The 16,282-nt window shown below is 45.7% G+C and overlaps 1 protein-coding gene across 1 annotated transcript in view; it reads left to right on the top strand.

Moving 5' to 3' along the window:
- OBSCN (obscurin, cytoskeletal calmodulin and titin-interacting RhoGEF) overlaps positions 1-16,282 on the top strand; it is a 173,325-nt gene that overhangs the window by 92,312 nt on the left and 64,731 nt on the right. Inside the window, 9 exon segments of the mRNA XM_039382410.1 lie at positions 562-828; positions 2,262-2,528; positions 3,182-3,454; positions 6,732-6,998; positions 9,185-9,457; positions 10,639-10,911; positions 12,405-12,677; positions 13,733-15,091; positions 15,675-15,953. Coding sequence (XP_039238344.1) covers positions 562-828; positions 2,262-2,528; positions 3,182-3,454; positions 6,732-6,998; positions 9,185-9,457; positions 10,639-10,911; positions 12,405-12,677; positions 13,733-15,091; positions 15,675-15,953 — 3,531 coding nt within the window.

Below are 16,282 nucleotides of genomic sequence, written 5' to 3'. Positions count from 1 at the left end.
AATTAATTTTAGAAAAAAAACAACCTTTCACAATGAAGGGGTGGTCAGACATTGGAACAGAGACCCAGAGGGGTGGAGGAATGTCCATCCATGGAGGACCTCCAGAGGTCCCTTCAGCCTTAATTATTCTGTAATTGATCCCTGGCTGCATGATCCGATGCCTCAGGTCTGCAGATGTGTGTTCTTTGAATGATTTTATCCTTTCCTGTGATTTTTATTTCAAGGATGAAAAGCTATCTGACCTTCTGAAATAATTACTGAAATAATTTGGGAACTCTTTGTGAAAAGAAGGCTGGGATATGGGGACAGAAATGTAGCTCATATAGAACTCAAATTTTTCCTGCTGATTAACTCCCCTTCCTCCTCCTCCTCCTCTGTCTAGCTCAGGCCTAGTCATCCCTGTTCCTGGCAGCTCCCCTTAGGCAAATGCAGCCAGAATCGTGCATGAACTTCATGAATGGCACTGTCAGTACCTTAAAAATCAAACATTCCTATTTTTTTCTATTTTTGCTTCACCCATATTTTTTTCCCCCTCTTTGCAACCATTCCCCCCCTCTCAAGGCCTCCCCGTGCTGTTCAAGCACTGGCTGAAGAACGAGGAGGTGGAGGAAGGTCGCACGGCCCTGTTGTTCTGTGAGCTGACAAAGCCCAACGCGCACGTGGAGTGGAGGAAAGGGGACACTGTTCTGCAGACAGGTGACAAGTACGAGATCCGGCAGGAGGGGACACGTGTCGAGCTCCTCATCTACGATGCTGAGGCTCAGGATGCTGGGGAGTACACGTGTGACTCGGGGGATCAGCAGACCACGGCATCGCTGCAAGTCAAAGGTAGGAGAAGGATTTTTTTGGAGGCAGGGAAGTCGTGGCTGTGACTGTTCTCCACAGGGGTGATCGTGGAATCATCTGGGGCAGGCTGGACAGGGCTCTGAGCAACCTGGTCTAGTAGATGGTTTCCTGCCCATGGGGTTGGAATGAGATGATCTTTAAGGTCCCTTCTGACCCAAACCATTCTGTGATTTAGGTTGGAAAAGACCTCTGTTGAGTTAAGCCAACCATTAACCCAACACTGCTAAGTCCACCACTAAACCATGTCCCCAAGTGTCTAATCCACACAGAACTTTTGTCACTGAATTGCCATCAACACTGTATCTCTGAGTTACAACTGCAGGAAAGGGTCTGATTCACAATCTGTCCTCCAGAGAAGAATTTAGTGCCTTTTAAACCCAGTTCTAATTCTGCAGTTGCAGTTTTCATCTCGCTGTGACAGCTGGGAACAAAACTGCAGCTGCTGCTAGGGAAGGGTATGCACAAGAGCAGTTAGAAAATTTACCTACAACCTGACAAGAAAATGAGGATATTTCACCATATTTAGAATAAACTCACTTTAAATGGAGCCCTTGTACCTATTAGTGCCTGAGCAGCCCAACAGTTGTGGCTCTTGGCCTTTTTCTACTGGCTTTGTTTTTGGATTTTATACTAAGAGTTCTATGTCTTTTGACTTGAACATCAAGACTATATTTTTAGATCTTGAGTTTGGTCACCATAACCCACTCCTGCTCACTGTGAGGTTTCAATGACTAAATGCCCAAAGTTTTATGTCCCAGCTGAAGGAATTGGGGTTTTTTTAACCTGGAGAAAAGCAGGCTCAGGGGAGATGTTATCACTCTCTACAACTACATGAAAGGATGTTGTCATGAGGTAGAGTTTGGTCTCTTCTCCCAAGTGAAAAGCAATAAGACAAGAGGAAATGGCCCCAGGTTGCACCGGGGGGGGTTTAAACTGGATCTAAGGAAAAAATTCTTCACTGGAAGGGTGGTCAGGCATTGGAACAGGCTGCCCAGGGAAGAGGTGGAGTCACCATCCCTGAAAATATTTAAAAGACGTGTTGATGTGGCACTTGGGACATGGTTTAGGAGTAGCCTTGACAGTGCTGGGTTGATGGTTGGACTCGAAGATCTTAAAGGTCTTTTCCAACCTAAACAATTCTCGTTCTCAGTGCTGTGATTAGCACTGTTGTGCCTCTATCTGCTTACACTGAAAATGGTGGCTATGCCCATGTGGAGACCTTTAGAGCCCCTGTGACCTCTAACAACCCTTTATGGAGCAGCAGTGGACACCCTCCCAGCTGATACCTTGAGCATCTGGCTGTGGCACAGCTCAGGGTGTGGCTCAGAATGAAGGGAACAGCCAAGCTTGAGAAGTTACATGCGAGTTCCTCACCTCTGAGAGCTGTCACTGATGCAGTTGCTTCTCCACCACAGTACTGCCAGTGCTGTTTAACAAAGAGCTGAGAAACGTAGAGACTGAAGAAGGGGGAACGGCTGTTTTGCACTGTGAGATCTCCAGGCCGGACGCCCCCGTTGAGTGGAGGAAAGGAGGGGTGGTCATTGAGCCCAGTGACAAGTACGAGATGAAGCTGAAGGGCAGCATAGCTGAGCTGATCATCCATGGTGTAGAGCCTGATGACTGTGGGGATTATACCTGCAGCACTGGATACGAGATCACCACGGGTTCTGTGTACGTGCAAGGTAAGGGGAAGCGTGGTGGAAATGCTCCTGTTTGGCTGCCTGGATTTCTGGCTCCAAAATCTTTGAGAGTAACTGGACAAAATGGTCTCAGATGCAAACAGCTGAAAGGCCATTCATTTCTTTCCAGGCTGAGGTTGGACCAATGTTTTTAAGTAAAACTAGTTCAAAGTGCTGTGCACTGTAACAGGTGGTGGTACTGCTGAAAAACTGCTTGCTTGGAGCAGTGGTCGTAAAAAATACTGACATTCTTGTTATAACTGATTTCAACCTCTATCTTTGTTATTCTTATTACTCTTTTAAAGCACTCAAGTGAACATTTAAATCTTAAGCTACATCTCTGCCTCATACAATGCCACTGCAGACGGCTGCAATGCACAGGCATGACCTGGTCATGGAGTGGAGTTTCCTCCCAATGAAATGGTGCTTGCAGAGACACACACTGCTCCTGGAAGCAGGTGGAGGATGGAAGGTGGTTTCTGACTCCCTTCAAGAAAATTTTATCTCTTTTTAATTTTTTCCCCCTGGAACAATGCTACAAGTTTAACTCTCCAAGGATGACTCACACTTGTGTTAGTTCTGCAGGGAGCCACGTGTATGTGTATGTGTTTATGCTCTCGTTTTCCTTTGGCACCTTCTCTTGCTCTGTCGTGCAGAAGAAGCAGCAGTGGTAGTTTCTGGTTTAAGGAACACAGACGTCTTTGTGGGCGAGTCAGCCACGTTCACCTGCGAGCTCTCGCACCCGGGCGTGAGGAACGTGCAGTGGTGGCTCGATGGGACCCCCCTCCACAACAACCTGGTGACTGAAATCTCTGAGCAGGACGGGAGGATCCACACCCTGACCCTAAATGACGTGGCCTGCCACGACTCAGGCACTGTCACCTTCAGGGCTGGGTCCCTTATATCTTCAGCTAAATTATTAGTCAAAGGTATTTCCTTGTTGGAAAGAAACACACGGCCACCTCTGGACCTGCTCCATGTGCTGGTGCTTCTGCCTTCCAGGCTACCCTTACTAAATCCCTTCACAGCTCTTCTGTGCCCTGCAACCCTCCACTTCTGCAAGTCACCAATACCCAACCCAGAAGTCTTACAGGTACAACCACATCGATTTTTGCAGTGGTTCAGGTGAGGAAGGGTTGCAGGCTCAGGGCTGCTTCTTTCACCTGATGTCAAAGAAGAGATGAACATAAACAACTGTAGTAGCACCTGACTTTGTATCCCCACTTCAACTCTTTTGAATAATACCCCAAAGTCTTGTGGAGCTGGTAATTCACAAAATTATCACAGTCAGGCTACTGCTGCTCAGCTCATCCTGTTCCCAGGACAAGACTTTGAGCTGTCCCTGTAAAGCAAAGGATGTATGACATTGCAGGAACACGGTGACAAAATGAGCCTTGTTTGTTGAATAGTCATCATTGCCCTAGCAGAGCTTTCTGGTCTGTTAAATAACTATTTTTCTCATTTGGTAAGGGTAGCCACAAGCTGCAAATAACACCGAGCTCCAGACTTGATAAAGCAAGTTCCCTCCCAGTCAGTCCTTTTACAGCCATGGGGAAAAGCTGCTATTTTTCAGGCAAAATTAATGCTTGTTCCTTGCTTGGAGAAGGGATTTGTATATACAGAGATATAAAGGGTTAAAAGATCCTTATTTAAATCTACCCCAACAGAAGCGATCCACAATATGGAATTGTAGTCAGTGGTTGATGTCTCCTCTGTATAAAGAGTCCCTTGTACTTTCAGAAAATTTGAATCTCTACGAAGATAAAATGCCAAAGCACTTCTTCCTGATCTCAGAATGGTGCAGCAACAACAGAGTGTGCAAACTCCACACATCCTGTGTCTGCCTGTATCAATTTGAGTTTCAGGTTTTCAGAGACAGAACCTGGTTATGAGCTCTCTAGGGAACAAATGCCAGTGGGTCTAATACATAAATAAAAAATAAATGCATCACTAGGTGTCCTGCTCAGTCAAATAAAAGGCTCCTGAGAAGTTTCCACTTCACAGAATCACAGTATATTTGATATTGGAAAGGACCCTTGGAGATCATCTACAGATGCTACTACACATAGGAATGGGGATATTTTTTGCTGCTGTGAAGGAAAGATTTCTTTATTGTGAGCCTGAATCACAGTAGCATATAATTATAATTGTATTAACAGACACTTTCAGGCACTTTTTGTCCATAAATTTAAAAGTAGATCCGTCTTTGGACTGTATTTCAGTCTACCTGGCTATCCATGGCTTGTCCTTCATCAAGGAGCAAATCAACTTTCTCTCTTTTCCATGTGCCTCGTTCTCCTGCCTTTAGGCATGCTGGTAACTGGATATATTCCATAAAAAGTGAGGTCTCAGCCTTTCTTATTGGGCCTCTACCATATCATTGTCCTACAACTGCACTCGTTCAGTGGCCCAGTGTGACAACATCTTCATGTCTGGGAGGTGGGGAGAATGGGAAAGGGTGAAGGAGCTGCTGCCTTCTTCTGACCCCTTTGGGCAGGTGAGAATTACAGGTCCTGGTGCCCACGTTGGCTCCCAAGTCCCAGGGAGCTTTCTGCTGTTCTGCACGGGTGAATAGGGGCACCAAGGTCCTTTCCCAGCAGTGGCAAAGAGGGAAGGGACAGTGGAACCAGGACATTTCCCTTCTCCAATGCCACAGGCGATATTTGCTGTGAGAGATCTTATGAAAGGAGACGGTGTTGTGCTCCCCATCTGCGCAGATCCCTTCTTCCTTCTTCAGTCCTGATGTCACCAAAACATCTCCATGGTCTTCCATCCAGGCCTCCTCTCCATAAACACACCTGCAGACACAGGGAGTGGCAGAGGGAACCCCAGGGAGCGGCATCAAGCCTTGCTACAAAGTTCCCAAAAGACGTTTGCAAAACTGCCTTTGCTTCCCAAGGTCTGCTTGTAGCGTCCCAAATCCTCAACCTGATGCACCGGTTTCAGGAGGAGCATTCCCAGACTGAGGCCCTGTGTAGTTTATTCTCGCTGGCTTGTGATCAGAACAACTCTTTGAAAGATAAGGGCATACCAAAGAATCATAGAATGTCCTGAGTTGGAAGGGACTCACAGGGATTATCGAACCCAATTCCTGATGGTGTATCAGCTTTCTCTGACTGTCCCTTTGTAACCCTATCAATTTTTTTTGGAAGTTGACATAATTCTGCTGAGAATGATGTTGCAAAGAGACTTCCACTTTCAGACTTCACTGAGGTTTTTCTTTTTAGCATGAGTGGTCCAACCTGAAAACTCAGGAGGGACTCCTTGGCTGCTCTGGAAGCTCATAATATTTTAGATTAGATATATCTACAGTGCCCTACAGCTGCCTGACAAGAAACAAAACCAGTATTTTAAAAGAAAGAATGGATGCTCAAAAGCAGCCTCACAGATCTCACATTCTTCAGAGGAGCTGCATATCCAGCAGCATTTTATGAGCTCTCAGTCTGAGATGTCAGTGGTTCATGGTGCATCTCTAGATGAGCTGCTGTAAAGGAAATCATATTGATTTTCCCCCATCTATGTGTCTGCTGCAGAGGAACACGTGGCTAATCAAAACAATGTGTACCTGCCCCTGTGGAATGCCCTTTTTTGTCACAGTTATGCTGGATCTTTGCTCCTCACGCTGCCAATGACTCTTGGCAGCCCAGGACAGGAATGGGTGTTTGCATTAGAGGACTGGGTTTCTTTCCCGTGGGTAGTTGCAGTTTACTCATACAAGGAGCCTCCAGTAGAGTTTGGGATGTGTTGCTATTTCTCTGTGAGGCTGAGAGTTACAGGGAACCGCTCCCAGCAGCCCACCCACTGCTCTCTCCTCTGTCTTACCCTTGTGCTCCACCTCCGGGAGGCAGAACTGTTTCACACCCAGTGCTTCCCAATCTGGAAGATCTCAGGGATTCTGGGAGAAAAACTAAGCCCAGTGGTGAATCCCCCCAGATTCTCTGCTCAGAAGTCCTCATTCAGGAGTTTTAAAGCACGAGCCTTAATTGCTGGTGGCCCGTTTTCCAGTGTGGTGGTCATGTCCTAACATACCAGTTTGGCTTCAACCCTGCTTGATGCTGACACAAGCACAGACTAAACTGCTAATTCCCAGCTTGCACTGACGCTCTGCCTGCTCCTCACGAGCTCCGTGCTTGTCAAAAACTTTCCGAGTTGCCATTTCCGTGGGGATCCACTAATGCATGTCCTTCCTGACGTGTTGGTTAACAGATCCCACCATTGAAGTGGTCAGTCCCATGCAGGACATAACTGTTGATGAAGATGGCCCAGCAGAGTTCATATGCCAATATTCTAGGCCAGTGCACGCCATCTGGAAGAAAAATGATCAGGAAATACATGCAGATGGGCAGCGAGTGATTATCGATCAGGACTGGAATGTGAGCATGCTAAAAATTAACCCTACGGTCCCAGAAGACACTGGCATCTATTCTTGTGAAGCTGGAGGCACTAAAGTGATGGCTACACTTGATGTTCAAGGTGAGGCCTTCCAGCCAAAGAGGGAGACTGTCATGGTTTCCAAATAAAAGAGGTAGAAAAATCATGGCAGCACTTCGGAACACATCAGATACCTGCTCTTGGTGTTCACTCCAGTACTGATAATAAACTGGGAATTGGTGGGAATTGCATATGAAAATGCAGCATTAGCTCAGTTCTAATTAACTCTCACTTATGACACCACTCGCCTGTTGCACCTCTTCTGCAAAGAACTGGAACATTGGTGTGATGGTTTGTGTCCTGCTGAATTATTGTGAAACCACAGATGCAATCTTTGTCCAAAGGAATAATAAGAATTTTTTTTGCTCTTAAAAAGCGCTTTTTACACCCAGTGTGCCTTAAAATCAGTAAATAATGGATAGTGTGGAATTCTGTTTGATTTCTGCTGAGCTAAGGTAATTTACTTTTTCAAATAGTGATCCTTCTCACTTGGCATCAGCATTTGGGAAGGCCCCAAGGAACAGTAAATAAAAACATTAAAACTAAATTTAGGATTTTCCATGGATGTCTTATTTTTTTTTTCTGCTGCATATGGAATTACTGTGTTTGCTTTACCAAGTGAATTACTGTGATCAGCAAGAGCAGTGGTTCTGATTTACGAATATTTGTGGCTGTTTTGCCTTCTTGCTTAACTGGAACTGTTAGTGCAGAAGAACAGGGTATTATAGATGTTTTCTGCATCTATAAGCACTTTCCATTTTAGGGATTTAAAAGGATCTTAATGAATAAAAGCATCCCAGAGGAGGTAGACTTAGCAATTGGCTGCTTTCCATAATTAGGGAAACCAGCACTTCAAAAGATAACCAGCTTGGATTTGTTCTAAGAAAATGATGCATTCTCCAAGAAGGATTTTCAAACACCTCATTGTTCTCCATAAATATGAATATTATAAAAATATAGGATTCTTTTACTATCATAGAATCCTAGAGTGGTTTGGGTTGGAAGGGACCTTAAAGATCATCCAGTTCCACCCCTCTGCCTTGGGCAGGGACACCTTCCACTAATCCCAGGTTGCTCCAAGCTCCATCCAACCTGGCTTTGAACACTTCCAGGGATGGGGAGCCCACACACAATCTCTCTGGGCAACTTGTAATTAGCAATAAGCTAATCAATAGCTAGTAACTTTTCTTTTTCTTTTTGCTATTAAATTAATTGTTCAGTCTGTTGGTATTTTTAAATTTTATTTATTTTTACTAATTTTTTTTTGCTTAGCACACTTCCAGATAATGGCTGTAGGAACCTAAACAGGAATGTCTGTTGGGTTATATCACAGATCATTCTGACCATTGGATGGTATTTGTGTGAACTGTATTTACTCAGCTGTGTGTCCCCACCCCTGTGCATGTCACTTGTCCCTGTAGCTGCTGCAATACAGGTTATATCCCTCACACCAGCCCACGTTTAATTTTGCATCAGGCTGATTGTTCATGTCCAGGTGCCAACTGATGCATGACCGTGTAGGAAAATGGAGTTTGGAGGTTTTTGCATGTTTCTGACCTCACAATTCACCCCACAAGTGTGGGAAAATCAACCTAATTGTCACAAGGCTTTTGTGATAATTCAGAAATTTCTGTTCAGAGTACCCTTAATACAGATTTTAACTTTCTGTGTGTTTCCTAGAGGCAGAATTAGCTCGGATGACAGTCACTTTAGCTTTGCTAGCCATAATATTCTTTTATATTTGCTTTGCAAGAAAAGTAGTAAGATTTTACCATGAACTGTCAGTGGATTCAAAGCTCTCAAGTTATGATGATAATTGTGCTGTCTGGGAGATCTTTGGGAAATGTTTCCTGCCGTGGGACAGAAGGAATTTGGTTCTACTTTGTCTTCCTGGGCTATCCCTTCCTAACAATTGTTGGCCTGTTTTATACAAACACCACTTTTTTTCTTAATTTTTGAAGAAAAGTCAGGTATTTGGAGGAAAGACAGATGAAATACTAGAGGTCTTAGAGTTTTATTGTTATTTTTAAACTGTCTCACTAGTTTAAATTTTTTTAATTTTAGTTAGAGTGTGGTTGAAGTCAATTAAACCTACGAGCACACTTTATCACATCCATGTTTTTCCATCAGCTTTCCAGCAGTGGGAATCGTCCAGCTCTCCGAGGCTTGTTAACATTCAGATATGCATGGCCAAATAATTAATGCTGTTCATTGTCCTTATTTTCCAGCCAAGAACAGCATCGTCCAGGGCTTGGAGAACGTGGAAGCCGTGGAAGGAGGGGAAGCCCTGTTCGAGTGTTACCTCTCCAAGCCCGAGACCTACAATTACAACTGGCTGATTGACGACGAACCTGCCAAGACCACAGAGAACACCGAGATGGTTTACTTTGAAAATGGGCTCAGGCACATCCTGCTGCTGAAGAACCTCACCCCCCAGGACAGCTGCAGGGTGACTTTCATGTGCAGCGACGCGGTGACCTCGGCCTTCCTGACGGTGAAAGGTAACTCGAGCGCTCGGGCGTGGGGGAGTCCTCAACTTCTGGTTGGAAAGAGGAGAGAAACCAGGAGGATGAGATGAGTAGAAGGGAGGAAAAGTTGCATTTGTTGCCTGCTTCTTACCTAAATTTTCTTCCTGCATAATAAATCATAGAATCATTAAGGTTGGAAAGGATCTCTTGGATCGTTGAGTCCAACCGTTAACCCAACACTGCCAAGCAACCACTAAACCAAAGAATCACAGAACCATAAAATCAAAGAATGGTTTGGGTTGGAAGGGACCTTAAAGATCACCTAGTTTTAACCCCCTTGCCATGGGCAGGGACACCTTCCACTATCCCACGTTGCTCCAACCTGGCCTTGGACACTTCCAGGGATGGGGTAGCCATAGCTTCTCTGGGCAACCTGTGCCAGGGCCTCCCCACCCTCACAGGGAAGAATTTCTTACTAATATCCAATCCAAATCTACTCTCTTTCAGTTGAAACCCTTTCCTCTTTGTTCTATCATTACAGGCTCTTATAAAAAGTCTCTCTCCATTTTTCTTGTAGCTCCTTTCAAGTACTGGAAGGCCTCAATTAAGTGTCATCCCGAAACCTTCTCTCTGCCAGGCTGAACAAACCCAATTCTCTCTTCCTTTAATGGATGATGTTTTACAGTTTTCATATTTTCTTGTTCTGTAAGATATGACATGGTTAAAAGCAACCACACCTGGCACTGAGTGAGCAGCAAATGACTGTCTCACAGCTGTCATTATTCTGATGAGTTGGGTTGTGTTTATTTGTTCTCCAGGGCTTTAGAGATGAGAGTGGTATCAACAATGATATTATCTCTGTGTCCTTGTACTTTATGCTATTACTGGAGACTCCTGTGGGATCAGGACCCCTTTCAGAGTACAAGAACAGCCATCAGTCTCCAGTTTTGAGTTGGATGAGGCTTTGAACTTGGTCTAGTGGGAGATGTCCTTGCCCATGGCAGGGGGGTTGGAACGAGACGATCTTTAAAGTCCCTTCCAACTCAAACCATTCTGTGATTCTATACCTTCTGTTCTGGTGATAACCATAACTTCTCTTTTGATGACCTCCTTGGTCTCCAAGGCCTGACTGCCCAGAGCTTCAACATAAATATTCCCAGCATCTCTTGATTGTTTCTGTAACAGGGGCCTTGATTCCCGATTTTAATCTACAGGATGGCGCCTGCAGTTCTTGCAGCCTCTCAAGGATGTGGAAGTCTCTGTGGGGGAGAAAGCCACATTTAGCTGTGTTCTGAGTGAAGCTGTGCCCATTAATGAAGTGGCCTGGTATAGCAATGACGTAGAGATCCAGTTGGGTGAGGACTGGGAGGTACAAGCAGATGGAAACAAATACAAACTTATTCTGAAAAAAGCCCAGCTGCACCATTCTGGAGAGGTGACCTTTGCTTCCAGGGAAGCAATTTCATCAGCCAAGCTTTCTGTGATAGGTAAGTGTCTGTTGTTCCAGCCCGGTGGCACCTGGAATCTCAAAATCTGGTATTGAGCTACAGCATTGAAATTTCTGATCTTTGCTCCAATTCTTTTCCCTTTGCCTCACACATCCCAAAATGGTGTTCTTAGTCTGAGAAGATGCTGCTGGGCAACCTGTTCTTTGACCAGAAATAGTCTACCCCATCAGGCTGGTGATGGTAGAGATGTTCACCAACTTTCTTTAGCTGCAATCTTTCGTAAAATGTAACATAGGCTCCAACGAAAATCAATTTTCTCAGAGTGCAACATCACCCTGAGCAACTGTGGGTGTAGGAGGGATCTGAACTGGAATTCACATGGAAAAATTATCCAGGATAGCAAAGAAGTCTTTGTAATCTGTTAATCAGCTCAAGACCCCTGCAGGGGGGTGGGCAGTGTTGTCTTCTTCGCCCATCTTTCTCTTTTGTTGCATTATTTGTGTATATTTTTCAATAATCTCCTCGAAGAAATGCTGGGGGACGCAGTGCCTTTGCTGCCCGAGGGTGGAACTTTGGAAGCTCCAGTGGGATGGGGAGTTGCTCCCTCAGTCTTTCTTTTCTTGCAACTCTTTCTGTGAAAGCTGAATGCCAAAAAAATTCCTCAGACTGAGAATAGTAACCTAAAAATCCTCTTTTACTTAAGGCTCAGACACACGATGATGGTTTTGTCACATAATTGCTGCCAGTGCCGGACTCTGATGACTCTGCACATGCTGACTTTGTCTGCGAGAAACCCAAGGCATTTTGGGCAGGGCTTCCCTCTCCCTGGTGAAATGTGCAGAGGTGCAGATCATGCTCAGGAATGTGCTGATTTTGGGAATTTAGCAGTGCTTTACATCCCAGTCAAACCCTCCATGTTTAATGCACTTGCCACAACTTTATTTTGAGTATCACTGTCGTACAAACACCCTTCCATTGGCAGGTCTCTTTCCTAAGTAAAGCATTTTTATTTTTAAATTCTTTATGCTTTTTGGTAATTTTTACTCCTCCTAAGCTAGTCTAAATATATATTTTTTTATTATTTTCAAGGCTGGGATGAATGCTGCTTTGAATAATTTCTTTTTTATTCTTTTTACTGTTTCTTTCTCGCCTCACTTCGGAACTGCCTCACTTCTAAACATTTAGGATCTCCCAAAAATCTGTAGAACTGCTTGAATACTGGGGAGGGGTAAATGAAGACCAGCAAATAAACACAGGAATGTGAAAAATGCAAAGACTTCTGCATGTATATATTTAAATGGAGACGGGTTAATCACTGGAAAAGCTTGGAAAGTTGTTTTGATATTGTCTTAGGAATTGCAAACTTTGGATGCTGCAGGTCTTTTTATTATTTTCCTTTGGTTGTCTACAACAGCTGATGAATCTATAAATGATGGATAGGATGCTTGGAGTGATGTAGAGTGATCTGCAGTGCCTGGAGCCAGATTATGATTTGTTCTTTGCATTAATTCACTTTATTTTTGTCCTTGCAGAGCCTCCAGTTACAGTCACCCAGCCTTTGGTGGGAGGATCAGTCACGGAAGGGGGGGTGGCTCGCTTGGAGTGCACATTATCCAGCAAAACTGAGGAAAAAGTGACGTGGTTCAAAGGAAAAGAACAAATAAAAGCTGGAGGGAGATACGAGATCCTCTCTGACGGGAAAAAGCAGACGCTCATTATTCATGGGTTCAGACCTGAAGACCAGGACACCTACACCTGCATGGCTTCCCCTGAAGTCAAATCTGTTGCCAGCCTGAGCCTTGAAGGTACAGAGTGTGCATTCCTGTGGTGTTAAATCAGTTCTGTTTACGGACAGCCAGGACCATCTCCACAACTTGGACTGGAATTTGCTTTCTTTCACAAGCCCTGATAACAATCCACAAACAATTGTTATTTTCCTTTTTTTTTTTTATTCCCCAGTACGTTTCTGTGTCCCAAATACTTTTGAGTTGCTCAGCTAAGAGTTTTCTCCATCAGAAATATAAGGTGTGACACCATTGTCTCTACATGGGGTTGTGGTGCCTTTTGAGATGCCTTAGGGTATTCCGTGGGTGTCCCAGACAACCTGGAGCATCTCTAAAGGCACTGGGCACTGTGGAGAGGCAAGTGAACGTGTCTCAGAGACTGAGGCACAACCTTCAGACTCAGACACATCCAAACAGGCAGGTGAGGTGTGTCCATGGGAGGTGGGAGTCTCAGCTCCCAGCATAGCCACTGGAGGTCTATTAAAATCCGTCAGTGAAGCTCTGTCTAAATGTAAGAGAGGATGAGCCTGAGGAGCTTTCCAGCCTGTACTGTCAGTCTTAATTAGGTGTTCATCAACTGCAACATTAAAAGGGAGCAAAAATTTATTTATTTGGTTTAAAAATGCAAGGAATAATAACCAAAAAAACCTTGCTTTTTGGCTATGTTTAAAGTGAATAGAATCGCAGGGTAGTTGAATTTGGAAAGGACTTCTGAAGACAGTGTGGTCCAACCCCCTGCTCAAGGAACAAGTTTCCCTGGGCCATGTCCAGCCATATTCACCTCCCAGAGAGGTTGTGGAGTCTCCTCTGGAGATTTTCAAAAGCCATCTGGACACTGTCCTGAGCAACGTGCTCCCTACTTGAGCAGGGAGGTTGGGCTAGGGGACCTCCAGTGGTCCCTTCCAACCTTCCCTGTTCTGTGTGATTCTGTAAATCCACATTTTGTCCCCAACGGAATGCTTAGTTAAACACCACCGATACTCTTGTGCTCAGGCTTTAGGGTGACATTTCCACGTTTCTCAAAGCTCAATCACAGTCTTTGTCTTTCAACGTCTCACCAATTTGATTCTCCCCAGTGCCCACGGTGATGATGCTAAAGGAGATTGCCAGGGAAGCACCCCCTGCAAGCCAGCCAGGGGAGCTGGTGGATGGCCAAGTCCAGCCCAGCTTGCCCCCCGAGGCTGCTCAGGAGGGAGATCTTCACCTCCTGTGGGAAGCCCTGGCCAAGAAGCGCCGGATGAGCCGGGAGCCCACCTTGGATTCCATCAGCGAGGTGCCTGAAGAGGACCTCGAGAGGCTGCAGAAGCTGAGGAAGGAGGAAGCAGAGATGTCCCACTACTACTCAGAGGAGTATTCCACGTGTGACGAGCTGGCCAGGACGGGAGAAGCCGATTTCTCTTTCACCAGCTCAGATGATGAGTCCAGAGCTGGGACACCCTCACTGGTGAACTACCTGAAAAAGAAAGCTGGGAAGACGAGTATCAGTGTTACCAGCAAGGTTCAGTCCACCTCCACAGGCAAATTATGGAAGCAGTGGGAGAAATCCAGTGTGGAGACTGCTGTGACCACCACAGCTGCCAAACCAGCTGAACCAGAGCTGCCAGACTTAGATGACCCTTCCATGAACAAGGCTGCCGTGAAGATCCAAGCCGCTTTCAAAGGCTACAAAGTCAGGAAGGAGATCAAGCAGCAAGAGTGCCCCGTGTTTGCCGAGACCTTCAAAGACTTCTCTGGCGAGCCTGGAAGCACTCTGCACCTGGAGTGTGTGGCCCACAGCAAATCTGACATGAAGGTCCGGTGGCTGAAAGACGGGCAGGAGCTTTCGGACGGCCGCTACTACCACATAGACAACTACAGCGACGGGACCTGCTCGCTGATCATCGCCGGCCTGGACAGGAAGGACGCGGGAAAATACACCTGCGAGGCATCCAACAAATTCGGCAAGGTTTCCCACAGCGCCAACGTGGTGGTTGGCGCTCAGGAGGCTCAGGTGCTTCCTAAGAAGCAGGCGAAGCAGAGCACGGACAGTGAGACGGAGAGCTCGTCCGGCAGCGAGCTGGACGACGCTTTCCGTAAGGCAGGGAGGAGACTCCACAGGCTCTTCAGGGCCAAGATCTCCACGGAGATCTCTGACGTGGAGGAGGAGCTCTTTGTCAGCGCGGACGAGGGGGACATCGACGTGGTGGACCACCAGACGTACCGGGAGGACGACCAGTACATCTACATCAAGTTCGAAGTCTTGTCCGAGGCCAAAACGGCCGCCACTCGGTTCAGGGAGATGTTTGGGGCCCTGGGGATCCCCGTGGAGATCGATATTTTGGAGCAAGGCCCTAAAAAGGTTGAACTGCGCATTGGGAAGGCCTCACCACCCACCTTCGGGAAGTTTGCACCACCCATTGCGAGACCTCCGCCGCCTTTGCTGACTTCTGACACAGGTAGGGGAAGCAAACCTTGAGGATTCCTTTTTTGTTCATGGAAAAGACAGCTGGACTAGGTCAAAATATTATCTTTTCACTCTCAAACAACTGAAAAAAACACCGTTTTATTTTTTTTCCTTCATTTGGTGCAGATATTTTTCTGGAAACTTCGCACTTTTGGAAAAAAAAATGAATTTTTTATTTAGAGAGAGAGAAGGGACATTAGTGCTGAAGGAGGGGGTTGTAAAATATCAACTTATCTATGAAGCTGCTTCTCATGATATAAATGTCTCCTATTACAATAATATAGCCATAAATGCTGTGATTATTATACTTAAATGAACGAAACAGTTTTTAGGAAGGTCTTGAGGGAGACAAGACATTTTGGCAAGGAGAGGAAGAGAGGAAATGCATAGCTGGCAACTGTGCTTATGGAGGACCTTCATGGTGTTTGTCAGGGAGTTCCTTCTTGACTGTTTTCACAGACGTCACTCTGAAAATAAAAACCCAGAAACCAGAAGTCTTCAGGCATTGGGCACCTCAAATAACATCTTTTAACACAAGTTTTTCCCTTTCTCCTCTCCGACCACGCCCACTTTAGCTCCCATGTTCATGACTGAGCTCCAGAACCAGGAGGTCCAGGATGGGTACCCGGTGAGCTTTGACTGCATCGTCATCGGCAAACCGCTGCCCACGGTCCGCTGGTTCAAGGATGGGAAAGCTATCGAGGAGAACGACCACTACATGATCAATGAGGACCAGGAGGGGTGTCACCAGCTCATCATCACCGCCGTGGTCCCCACTGACATGGGCGTTTACCGTTGCCTGGCTGAGAACAACATGGGAGTGGCTTCAACCAAGGCTGAGCTTCGGGTGGACTGTGAGTCTCAAAATCGCCATAGGAAAAAACAAGGGAAAGGGTCCTTTGGGGAGGTGGATAATTTTATTTTTTTTTTCCCCCATGAAAAGCACAATTTACGTCAGAAAAAAAGAAGTATGTGTTGCCCGCAAAATGTTTCACTTGTAAAACTATAAAGTTTCTTAGGCCCAGCTGGGTTTTGCCTCTTGAGTTCAGGTGGGTTTTGCCAACTCCAAGGCAAGACTCAGAGCAAAGCTTTTCAGGTAAGCAGACGTGTTTCCCATAATCCAGGGTCATGTGGGATCCTGCTGCAGGGAAATCTTAGTGGGAAATCTACATACCAATCACTC

This window comes from Pipra filicauda, unplaced genomic scaffold, assembly GCF_003945595.2.
Source record: "Pipra filicauda isolate LSUMZ 115617 unplaced genomic scaffold, ASM394559v2 scaffold269_size1075953_pilon, whole genome shotgun sequence".
NCBI classification, from domain to species: domain Eukaryota; kingdom Metazoa; phylum Chordata; class Aves; order Passeriformes; family Pipridae; genus Pipra; species Pipra filicauda.
Note: the sequence above shows the minus strand (reverse complement) of the source record. Positions and strands in the feature narration are given on the sequence as shown.